The 13,299-nt window shown below is 39.8% G+C and overlaps 1 protein-coding gene across 5 annotated transcripts in view; it reads right to left on the bottom strand.

Moving 5' to 3' along the window:
- Positions 1 to 13,299, bottom strand: part of MICU1 (mitochondrial calcium uptake 1) — a 267,394-nt gene that overhangs the window by 204,488 nt on the left and 49,607 nt on the right. For all 5 annotated transcript variants that reach the window (XM_003271232.2, XM_003271233.2, XM_030797820.1 and 2 more), the window contains exon 2: positions 2,035 to 2,196. In XM_003271232.2, coding sequence (XP_003271280.1) covers positions 2,035 to 2,195 — 161 coding nt within the window. In that variant the 5' untranslated portion in view covers position 2,196. The remainder of the gene's footprint in view (positions 1 to 2,034; positions 2,197 to 13,299) is intronic.

Consider the following 13,299-nt stretch of genomic DNA (forward strand, 5'->3'; position numbering starts at 1 on the left):
ACCACAAAGAGGATCCCAAGCCAAATACAGTGATCTTGCTAAATTAAAGTGAGAGAGATCAAAGTTTGGAAAACCTGAGGTGCCTGGAATTGGTGAGGCAGAGGACTCAAAAGGAAATAGTCACACAGAGAAAGAGCTCCAAAAATGTATACAGAACACTCTTGAGTATTAAGTCAACTAAGCAGTGCATTCTTAGGATGAAACTACACAAAATAATTGCCAAGGAGCCACAGGCCAGTCAATTTCCAGAGCTCACAAGCAGGAAACAATCGAGCTCTACCAAGTCAGACTAGAGGAACCTCACTGAACACCCAAGGCATTTAGTAACATCCCAGAAAGATCATGCTATATTAATAGGGCTAAGTTAGCTCTAGAGGCTGGGCATGGTGGCTCACGCCTGTAATCCCAATACTTCAGGAGGTTGAGATGGGCATGTCACTTGACCCCAGGAGTTTGAGACCAGCCTGACCAACATGGTGAAACCCTATGTCTACTAAAAATACAAAAAAAAAAAAAAAAAAAAATTACCCAAAGGGTGATACATCATGCTGCTATAAAGACATATGCACACATATGTTTATTGCAGCACTATTCACAATAACAAAGACTTGGAACCAACCCAAATGTCCAACAATGATAGACTGGATTAAGAAAATGTGGCACATATACACCATGGAATACTATGCAGCCATAAAAAAGGATGAGTTCATGTCCTTTGTAGGGACATGGATGAAGCTGAAAACCATCATTCTCAGCAAAGTATCACAAGGACAAAAAAACCAAACACTGCATGTTCTCACTCATAGGTGGGAATTGAACAATGAGTACACATGGACACGGGAAGGGGAACATCACACTCCGGGGCCTGTTGTGGGGTGGGGGGAGGGATAGCATTAGGAGATATACCTAATGTTAAATGATGAGTTACTGGGTGCAGCACACCAATACGGCATATGTATACATATGTAACTAACCTGCACATTGTGCACATGTACCCTAAAACTTAAAGTATAATAAAAAAAAAAATTAGCCGGGCATGGTGGTGCACACCTGTAATCCCAGCCGGGCATGGTGGTGCACACCTATAATCCCAGCCAGGCATGGTGGTGTACACCTGTAATCCCAGCTACTTGAGAATTGCTTGAACCCAGAGACAGAGGTTACAGTAAGCTGAGATCATGCCACTACACTCCAGCCTGGGCAACAGAGCAAGACTCCATCTCAAAAAACAAACAAAAATGAAAAACAGAGAGTGACAGAGTCAGAAAAACAGTACCTATGTATTTTAAGAAAGAGAAGACTGTGGCTCGCTACATTTTCTCTTCTCTCCAAGGAAGTTTCCATAACTAGTGAAAAAAATTATCAGGGACACTAAAGTACCAAGTTTCTTTAGTTAATTTCACAGGGTCACCAAATTGTGAACTCTCAGAAAGCATTCATTTTCTTTTTTTTTTTTTTTTTTTTTGAGACAGTTTTTCTCTGTCACCCAGGCTGGAGTGCAGTGGCGCAAGCTTGGCTCACTGCAACCTCCACCTGCCTCCCAGGTTCAAACAATTCTCCTGCCTCAGCCTCCCAAGTAGCTGGGACTATAGGCTCACGCCACTGTGTCTGGCTATTTTTTGTATTTTTGTAGAGATGGGTTTTTGCCATGTTGGCCAAGCTGGTCTCGAACTCCTGACCTCAAGTGATCCGACCACCTTGGGCTCCCAAAGTGCTGGGATTACAGGTGCAAGCCACCGCGCCTGGCTGGAAAGCATTCATTTTCTAAAGCTGCTATTGCTATCCCTATCCCATTATTTAAAATGTTCAGCAGAGGAGACAGGCAGACCTTGAAGCACAGTGTTCTTAAGTATTGCCTTGGCATGTTGAATTCTTTGAAACATCTTATTTCATAGACGAATATTAATAATACCAAATGATCTGGGCAAGAAATTCTGATACAGAGTTAAGCCAGAAATCAACTGCTTTCTGACAACAGAGATGACTGGAAGAATAAAAGTATATGCGAGAACAAGATGGTTGGATAACACTCACCTTTTCCACAAAAGACCAGTACTTGCAGTTACTGCAGATGCTCCCAGGAAAGCCACCATCATTAGTCTTCGCCGGATCTGGATCGGCTGTGATCTTCCATGGTACCATCGAGAACCCACAGCCAGTTCTGCCAAAGCAGAAAGTGAGTTCAGACGAAACATCCTGTGGACAATAAGTAGAAATGTCACTCTTAGCTAGTGGTAGTTACGATGACAATGATGATGAGCCTACCAACATTTCTAATAAATACTAAAGTAATTGCTCTATGACAGGCACTATTCTAAACAATTTGCTTATATTATCCCATTTAATCCTCAGAATAATCTTATGAGAAAAGTACTACTTATAAACCTGATATATTAGTCAAAGTACAATTAGAAGACAGAAACCACATGATAATTTGAGTAAGAAACTTTTAATATAAAACATTATTAAGGCCAGGTATGTGGCTCATGCCTGTAATCTTAGCATTCTGGAGGCCAAGGAGAGAGGATCATTTGAGCCCAGGAGTTGAAGAACGGCCTGGACAACATAGTAGGACCCCATCTCTACCAAAAAAAATCAGCCAAGCATGGTGACATGCACCTGTAGTCCCAGCTATTCAGGGGGCTGAGGTGAGAGCACTACTTAAGCCCAGGAAGTTGAGGCGACAGTGAGCTATGATCAACAGAGCAAGATGCTGTCTCAAAAAAATAAATAAATAAAAAATAAAAAATTATTAGTTACAACAGGAAATTTACTACTCAGAAGTTAAAGAAATAGCAGATATAGGGAGCAGTTACTATTCTAGATCTGACACAGAGCACCAAGAAAAGACCAGTCTATAAAAGGTCTACCCTCACTCACAAGGCAGAGCTCAGACTGTGTGGAGAGGGCACAGCTATGTACGTCAGAGAAACTTACTAAGGTGCCATGCCAGCAAAATGCACTAGAAAGCCACTCTCTGTGATGCCAGAACAAGTCATCTACTGGACAACTCATGCCAGTGGAATTTGTTGGGAAGCTGACCTTTGCGATGCCAGGGGAAGCCACCCATGAGGAGGCAGTTTCACTAGGAAATTGCATATGAGAGTTGCCACTGAAACTCCTTAGGAGTTGGGTGCCATTGAGTGTCCCACTAGTTCCTGCATGCTATAGAAGCAAGCCACAAAGGGCACACTAGACTCAGCAAGAAACACCCCTCCTCCAGGGTCCTTCTAGTCTCTCTACTGACAAAGTTTAACAGTAACTGGCAAGGGAAACACTTCCAGTATCACAAACGGGACAATGAAAGATGCGTTTAGAGCTGAAATGAAAAAAGACAACTGGTACCCACATTTTACAGATCTAAAATATAATTTGCTCAAGAGTACAAAGGTAGGAAGTGATAGATCTAGAATTTGAATCTAGGGAGGACTAACTCCATACTTCAATGTCTCGGAGTTAGGTGGGAAGACTTCAACGTAGGAGGGGAGACTTTGCTGCCCCTACCTTATAATGCTGATACTGCTTTGAAGTTTTTATTAAATCTTTTCCACACCCAGGTCCTTGGAAGCCCTCCTCCCTACCAGATTCTCTATAGTTCAAACTTCACTTAAAAAAAAATTCTTTTAATATTTTGTTTTAAATCTGAAACATCTGTATTAATGCATATTACTGTTCAATAAATACTTACTCTTCCATTCCCCATCCCTTAGGCAAAATTACTTTTTTACTTTTTTCTTCCCCTTCTGCATACGAATACCAGGTCATAAATTTCCTTCTCTTTAAGTTTTTGGTGTATGTCTTGCCATATGTCTTGCTCTAACCAATGGAATGTGGACCAGTTCCAGAAGTGCTTTTAGGAGGTGCTGCTGTTAGTTTTCTTGTGTTCCTGCACTCCACCGAGGGAAGACCATGTCCCAAAGAGACACTGATCCTTCAAACTGGCATCCATAATGAACAAACTTCAGCCTGGAATAAACCACTGTCAAGCCCAGCTGAGCCAGCTGAGCCAGCTGAGCACAGCTGACCTGTAGAATGCTGGTGAGAAATAAATGTGTGTTACTATAAGCCACAAAGATTTGGGTGTTGTTTGTTGCCCCATCAAAAGCCAACTAATTCAGCATCCAAGATAATTACTGGGAAGTTCTTATTCTTTTTTTTTTTTTTTTGAGACCGAGTCTTGCCCTATCACCCAGGCTGGAGTACAGTGGCGCAATCTCAGCTCACTGCAACCTCCACCTCCCGGGTTCAAGCGATTCTCCTGTCTCAGCCTCCCAGGTAGCTGGGATTACAGGCACATGACACCACACCTGGCTAATTTTTGTTTTTTTAATAGAGACAGGGTTTCACCAAGTTGGCCAGGCTGGTCTCGAACTCTTGATCTCAAGTGATCCATCTGCCTTGGCCTCCCAAAGTGCCGGGATTACAGGCATGAACCTGTAAACCGTGCCTGGTTGGGAAGTTCTTATTCAACAAAAATTTATTAAATTCATACTGTATGTACAGCCCTATGTGAGACCCAGAAAGCCAAAAACTATCTACATTCTAATTAAACAAGATAAATATAAAACACTTTTAAAACAACATATTTCTAAAATCATATATATATATATATATATATAATTTTTTTTTTTTTTTTTTTTTTTTAAGATGGAGTCTCGCTCTGTTGCCCAAGCTGGAGTGTGGTGGCATGATCTCAGCTTACTGCAACCTCTGCCTCTTGGATTCAAGCATTTCTCCTGTCTCAGCCTCTCGAGTAGCTGGGACTACAGGCGCATGCCATGATGCCTGGCTAATTTTTGCATTTTTAATAGAGATGGGGTTTCATCATGTTGGTCAGGCTGGTCCCAAACTCCTGACCTCAGGTGATCTACCTGCCTCAGTTTCCCAAAGCGCTGAGATTACAGGCGTGAGCCACTGCACGCGGCCTAAAATTATATCTTGAAGTATAAAAATATTATGATAGAAATGACAGAAAACTACAAATAAAAAAGATTAAGTTGAGACTGGGTTAGTCAGCAAAAGCTTTTGTTTAGTCTTAAGCCTCAGAATGGTGTAAAATTTTGATTAAGTCAGAGAAATGTCAAGAGACACCCCCAAAACCATAGGATCATTTCAGGCACCTCCATCCAGAGAATTAATGTAAATGATTTTTTTCCCTCTAGATTATGACCTTCAGGGCTCAGTATAGTACCTCACTGTTTTAATACACCAGATGGGCTGAGGGAAGAAGAGGCATTTCTTTACAGTTCCACTTTTTTGTAGGGGTAATTCATTCAAATGATACAAAGAATCCATGCCCTTTGATTTTTCTCAAAGCACAGTTTGCTGATTCCTAACTTTTTATGTGTGCGTATTGAGATGGAGTCTTGCTCTGTCGCCAAGGCTTGAGTACAGTGGCATGATCTCTGCTCACTGCAACCTCTACCTCCCAGGTTCAACCAATTCTCCTGCCTCAGCCTCCCAGGTTACTGGGATTACAGACGTGTGCTACCATGCCCAGCTAATTTTATATTTTTAGTAAAGACGGGGTTTTACCATATTGGCCAGGCTGGTCTTGAACTCCTGACCTCAAGTGATCTGCCCGCCTTGGCCTCCCAAAGTGCTGGGATTACAGGTGTGAGCCACCATGCCCAGCCCACTGATTCCTAATTTAAACTACCTTGTACTTTGTACATATCTTCCTATGGCATACGTAAATTTTTCTCCCCTTGCCCCAAGGCCCAAATTATTATTTTTTTTTCACATTGTAAACACATAGTCTAGCACAGGACTTGTTACATTATTAGTGCTTAAATACTTAACCATTTTACTTTCACATGTCTGTGTACAAACTCTACAGGTACTTGCTCCTAACATTTAAGTATACTCTAAGTTCCTAATTTACTTAGAAAACTGTCTTCTATTATTTGGATTCAAGTCAGGATAGACTACTTAGGCATCTCCTAAAATCAATGAGCTGGTTACTATTAACTCTTCCCTGGGACCTATACCTATAATCTCTTATGTAAACTTTGCTCCTAGCTCCCTTCATCCAATCTAGGTCCAATTTCAAAATTGGACCTAAATCCTGCCCTCATATAGACAAAATGGAAAAACTGTTAATCTTTTCTCCTATTTTCCATGACCTAAGCTTTAGTAACACAATTCTTACATCCTTCCCCAATCCCAGAAATCATCTCATTTTATTGCACATACTCTAGCAAAATCCAGCACCCAGGAGGCTGTCTATTATATTTTCTTCCTGTCTGGCAACTTGTGATTTTTTTTTTTTTTGGTTCATTTCAAAATTAACATTTCTCAAATCCACATGTACATTCACATAAATAGCACTGCTCTTCGCTACAGCAAAAATGAGCACTAAACTAAAACATGCATATCTGAAGGAAACATTATTCATCACTGACAACAGAAAGAACAGACACTTGGAAGTTTTCAATATTTAAAATAAATAACATAGCCAATTCAAAAGTTGGGACAGGATGGGTGCAGTGGCTCACACCTGTAATCCTGGCACTTTGGGAGGCCACGGCGGGCAAATCACTTGAGGTCAGGAGTTCGAGACCAGACTGGCCAACATGGTGAAACCCTGTCTCTACTAAAAATACAAAAATTAGCTGGGCGTGGTAGCGGGCGCCTGTAATTCCAGCTACTCAGGAGGCTGAGGGAAAAGAATCACCTGAACCCAGGAGGCGGAGGTTGCAGTGAGCCGAGATTGTGCCACTGCACTCCAGCTTGGATGACAGAGTAAGACCCTACCTCAAAAAGCCAAAAGTTCTAACATGCAAGGGGTATATAAGCCTGGAAGATAAATTTACAACATCTGATCAGATGTAGAGAACAGCTAGACTTATGATCAACTAAGTAAGCCACAATCACTTGAGAAGAACCTTTGAATGCCAGACCAAGAATTTAGAGCATATGTAAAATAGGAAGCCACTCAAGTTCTTTAATAGGAAGAGATGATGGTAAAAACATGGGTTAAAGCATATCAGTCTATCTATCAGCAGTGCATGGAATAAACTGCAAAGAAGCAAAGGCAGAGATTGCTGACAGGAAAGTGACGAGTACAGCCAGAAGGCATTAATAACCTAGGTATTGAGTGATGAGTGCCTAGATTATGATAAGTGTAGAAATAAAAAACAGAATCAAACAAAAAATTTCCAAAGAAAAACAAAATGTAGTTGGGCATGGTGGCACACGTCAGCTACTTAAAGCGGCTGAGGTGGGAGGATAGCTTGAGCCCATGAGTTTAAGTCCAGCATGGACAACATGGTAAAACCCCACTTCTAAAAAAAAAAAAAAATGATAAAGACATCGGTATCAAACACATATCAATATCTAACTGCACAGGAGATATGGAAGATAAAAAGGAGAAAAATTAAAACAATAACAACACTAAGTAGTATGGTAAAAAAAAAAAAAAAAAAAAAAAAACACTAAGTAGTATGGTAGAAATCCAGTGATCCAAGATCTGGTCTCAACTGTACTACTCAACAGCTAGCTGTACATACTAAAGAAGCTCATCCCTCCTCCTTGGGAAAAAAGCTCACCCACTGGTAAAATGAAAGAATTGCGTAGGTGAGCTTAGGGTTCCTTTCATCTCTTTAGCACTCTCATATCTTTGGTAGAAAACACTATAACAAAAATTAATTAATTTCATTTAGGGGAAAAGACTAAGATCATATTAAGTATTCAAGATTTATTAGTTTGGGCAATCCATTTCTACATGCTATGGCTCTAGGGGATTTCAAACTTTGAAAGTTCTGAGTTTTACCAACTCAGACCCAGATAAGTTATGTGATTTCCTCATAGCTAATTAGTACAAAAACCTATAACAGATCCTTGCATTTTTGACTCCCAAATAAACTTAATGAGAAAAACCTGTTTAATAACTGTTCTCAACAGAAAAAATATAACAGCCACACTCTAAAAGTAGATCAAATGCCCAGCTACAGAAAAATAAACGATGCTATAATAACATAATGGAATGGAATGTAAATATTAAAAATGATAATAATAAAATATTATTAAAATATTACTTCACAAACCAACAGAAAGTTGGGTAAAGATATAAAAAGACAGTTGGAAAAGAAATAAAAATGGCTCTGAAAACTGTGAAAAGATACTTAATCTCACTCATAATAAAATAATGCAAATTAAACCTATACTCAGATACTTCTTTTCACCCATCAAACGGGCAAAAATCAAAAAGTTTGAAAACACATTTGTTGACAATGTTGCAGAATGGCACTACTGATGAACATGCAAATCTGTACAATTTATGGAGGGCAATTTGGTAATTTGCATTAAAATTACTCATATAATCTGCATATACTGGCCTAGAAATTCCACTTCTAATAATATACCCTACTAATGTACTTGCACACTTGTGAAATTATGCACATGTATATGGTGCATAATTATTATATCATAGTTTATAATAGCAAAACACTAAGAACTACCCCAATGTTCACCAAGAGAGATTGGTTCAAGTATGATAAATCTATATAAAGCAATACCATATAGCAATAAAGAGAATGAGAAAACTTTATGTAAAAACATGAAAAGAGTTCATAGTGTTATCTTTTTAAAAGCAATAGGCCAGCCGCAGTAGCTCATGCCTGTAATCCCAGCATTTTGGAAGGCCAATATGGGAGGGTCACTTGAGTCCAGGAGTTCAAGACCAGCCTGGGAAACATAGTGAGACCCCCAACACTACAAAAAAAAAAAAAAACTAAGGCAACATGTGGAATACCACATACAGTATGCCACCTTTCATATAAAAAGAGGAGAAAATAAGAATGCATATGTACTTATTAACTAACAACACACTCACAAAAAGTAATAGTAGTGGTGCTGGTGGGAGTTGGAAATAAGATAACATACAGAGAGATTTTTATGATATGCTATTTCATTTGAAACAAAATTTATGTATTTATCCATGCAAACAAATGTACAGTATTTCATATAAGCATTTTCATTTAAGTTTAAAGGAAGAATATAAGGTAATATGCACATGCCAATTAAACTTTGTAAAATATATAATCGCATAGTTAATTTTTTATTTATAAATAAAATTTAAATTAGACAAATAAAATTTAATGCTCCCCTAGGGATTTTATTTAAACTTTTTCATTTAAGTAAAAATAAAGGCAGGCCCAGAAGGCAGTTGTTGCATTCCCCTCAGCCAAGAACTGTCACTTACCAGCCCCACCACTGAGCTCAGGCCCAATAATGTCTCAACAATCAAGGCACATTATGGCAAGCTTCCCTAGCGAGATAAACCTTATGTAAATCAAGCTCATATCCTTTTATTTTGAGTACTGGCACATTCTTACACAAATTAGCAAACTATTACAATTCCAGACCATATCCTTATCCTGACTTAAAATTTCTGCTTGCCTTTTTATATTTCATTTACCCCCTTATATTTCTGACCCCTGACAACTGCACATTTAGAGAAGGACTGCTTGGCTCTTCCAATCCTTGCACTGACCTAAATAAACCTCTCCTGTACTATTAACCAACTATTACCCGACACTTGTTGAAAGCAGCACCCGCTAACTCTGTGGCCAAGAAACATACCTGAGATCTACCCAAATCTGGCCACCAATTAAAGTGAGAACTCAGTTAAATAAAATGTCAGCCAGGTGTGGTGGCTCACACCTGTAATCTCAGTACTTTGGGAGGCTGAGGTGGGTGGATCACCTGAGGTCAGGAGTTCAAGACCAGCCTGACCAACATGGTGAAATCCCATCTCCACTAAAAATACAAACATGGTAGCACATGCCTGTAATCCCAGCTACTTGGGAGGCTGAGGCAGGAGAATCGCTTGAACCCAGGAGGCGGAGGTTGCAGTGAGCTGAGATTGTACCATTGCACTCCAGCCTGGGCAACAAGAGTGAAACTCCATCTCAAAAAAATAAAATAAAATAAAAAATAAAGATGGGGAAATAATGAGATAATAATGATAATAATGATTTATTGGGCATTATACAGGTTTTTGTGTGGCACAAGCAAGAAGAGTATGTCAGTCTAAAAAAAAGACACTAAGGAAAATTATACCCAAATATGTTGAGTTTATTCAGGAATGAGAAATGAGAATTATAATCTGGAATGCATGGGATGGCAAGTTACCAGTGTATCCAGTGAGGAAAGGATAAAGGGAAGCTTTATTAGGAAAAAGGCAGAGATTCACTTAAGCTGCTTAGAAACAGAGTTCACTTGTTCCAGAGGCCCAAAGCCATTGTTGTTGTTAGTTCACTGGTGAAGATGCCATGACTGGGCAAGTGTTCTTTTGAGAGCACTGGACAAGTACGCTCAAAAAAAGGACTAGGTTTATTACTAGTTGTAAATAATGTCTAGTAATAAACCTTGTCAAAATAGGAGATGCCCAGATGATGTCAAAGTTTCTTGTGGGATTTTTAGAAAGCTCCTGAAAATGGTTCTTTCTTTTCTCTCTCTCAATTTTTACAGAGATGGGGTCTTGCTGTATTGCTAAGGCTAGTTTTGAACTCCTTGTCTCAAGCGATCATCCTGCCTCAGCATTCCAAGTCCATGGGATTACAGGTGTGAGCCACCATGCCCAACTTTTTGGAAACACTCATCTCACACATGTAAGCAGCAGTCTCCTCTGTCTGTGGCCTTCCTTGCCCTATTTTGTTTGGATCTAACAAAAGTGTTTCATCCTAATATCTGTAACTTTCACAAACATTTGTATTTTTTTACATTTTTAATAGATTTAATTGTACAAATAATATAAAAATAAATTTTCATTGTCTAAAATGTTATACAGAAGCACATAAAAAGAGTAAGTCTTCTTCAAATAAAGGCACAGCTCATTCTATTGTGCCTCACTTTATTATACACTTCATGGATATTGCATTTTTCACAAATTGAAGGTTTATGGCAACCCTGTTTCAAACAAGTCCATTGGTGCCATTTTCCCAACAGCATACACATACTTCGTGTTTCTGTGTCACATCTTGGTAATTCTTGCAATATTTCCAACTTTTTCATTATTACTATATTTGTTATCATGATCTAGGATCAGTGACCTTTGGTGTTACTATTTTAATTGTTCTGAGGCACCACAAACCACGCCCAAAGATGGCAAACGTAGTTGGTAACTTGTGTATGTTCTGCTTCACTCACCCGTCATTTCCCCGTCTCTCTCCCTTTCCTCAAGCCTTCCTGTTCCCTGAGACACAGTAATATTAAAATTAGGCCAGTTAACAACCAACCTTACAAGGGCCTCTAAATGAACATTCAAGTGAAATGACAAATTTCACATATCTCACTTTCAATCAAAAGCTAGAAGTGGGCCGGGCGCGGTGGCTCACGCCTGTAATCCCAGCACTTTGGGAGGCTGAGGTGGGTGGATCACCTGAGGTCAGGAGTTCGAGATCAGCCTGACCAACATGGCAAAACCCCATCTCTACTAAAAATACAAAAATTAGCTGGGCGTGGCGGTGGGAGCCTATAATCCAAGCTATTCGGGAGGCTGAAACAGGAGAATCTCTTGAACCCGGGAGGCAGAGGTTGCAGTGAGCTGAGATCGTGCCACTGCACTCCAGCCTGGCAACACAAGTGAAACTCCATCTCAAAAAAACACCAAAAAAAAACAAAGCTAGGAATGATTAAGCTTATGAGGAAGGCATGTCAAAAGCCAAAAGCCAAGATAGGCCAAAAGTTAGGCCTCTTACAGCAGTTAGCCAAGCTGCAAATGCAGAGGAAAAGTTCTTGAAAAAAATTAAAAGTGCTACTTCAATGAACACAAGAATAAAAGAGTGAATCAGGCTTACTGCTAATGTGAGGCAGATTTTAGTGGTCTGGACAGAAGATCAAATCAGCCACAACGTTCCCTTAAGCCGAGGCCTAATCCAGAGAAAGACCTTAACTCTCTTCAATTATATGAAAGCTGAGCAGTGAGGAAGCTGCAGAAGAAAAGTTTGAAGCTAGCACAGGTTTATGAGGTATAAGGAAAGAAGTTGTCCTCATAACAGAAAAGGTACAAGGTGAGGCAGCAAGTTATCCAGATCTAGCTAAGATCATTTGATGAAGGTGGCTACACAAAACAAGAGATTTTCAGTGTAGACAAAACAGCCTTACTAGGAAGAAGATGCCATCTAGGACTTTCACAGCTACAGAGAAGTCAATGCCTGACTTCAAAGCTTCAAAGGACAGGCTGACTCTCTCGTTAGGGGCTAATGTACCTAGTGACTTTAAGTTGAAGGCAACGCTCATTCATCATTCTGAAAATCCTTAGGATCCATAAGAATTATGCTATATCTCACAATTTGCAATTGCAAAAAAATATGGAACCGACCTAAATGTCCATCAACCAACAAGTGGATAAAGAAAATGTGGCGTATATACACCCTGGAATATTACTTAGCCATAAAACAAAATGAAATAATGGCTTTTGGAACAACTTGGATGGAGCTGGAGGCCATTCTTCTAAGTGAAGTATCTCTGGAATGGAAAACCAAATATTGTATGTTCTCACTAATAAGTGGGAGCTAAGCTATGAGGGCACAAAGGCATAATAATGATATAATGGACTCTGGGGGGACAGGTAGGAGGGGAGTGAGGGATAAAAGACTACATATTGAAACCTGGGCATGGTGGCTCATGTCTGTAATCCCAGAACTTTGGGAGGCCGAGGCAGGCAGATCACCTGAGGTCGGAAGTTCGAGACCAGCCTGACCAACATGGAGAAACTCCGTCTCTACTAAAAATATAAATTAGCCAGGCATGGTGGCACATGCCTGTAATCCCAGCTACTTGGGAGGCTGAGGCAGGAGAATTGCTTGAACCCGGAAGGCGGAGGTTGTGGTGAGCTGAGATCGCGTCATTGCACTCCAGCCTGGGCGACAAGAGCGAAACTCCATCTCAGAAAAAAAAAAAGTATATGGCCATACTACCCTGAACGCACCCAATCTCATCTGATCAGTAGAAGAAGTCATTGCATATGTGGAGGAAACAGCAAGAGAACTAGAATTAGAAGTGGAGCCTAAATAGCACACTGGAATTCTAACTCAAAAGTTGCAAGTTTGAGTCCTGCTAGCGTCAAAAAAAGAAAAATTGTTTTTGTAAATTTCAATTAAAAAAATCTTTTTTAAAGTAGAGCCTGAAGATGTGACTGGATTGCTGTGATCTCATCGCAAAACTTGAATGGATGAAGAGTTCATCCATGTTCATCCAGCAGCCATCAACATGGATGAACTTTGTTCTTCTGGACGAACAAATAAAGTGGTTTCTTGAGATGAAACCTACTCCCAGTGAAGATGCTGTGAA

This window comes from Nomascus leucogenys, chromosome 18 (assembly GCF_006542625.1).
Source record: "Nomascus leucogenys isolate Asia chromosome 18, Asia_NLE_v1, whole genome shotgun sequence".
In the NCBI taxonomy this organism is placed as follows: Eukaryota; Metazoa; Chordata; class Mammalia; order Primates; family Hylobatidae; genus Nomascus; species Nomascus leucogenys.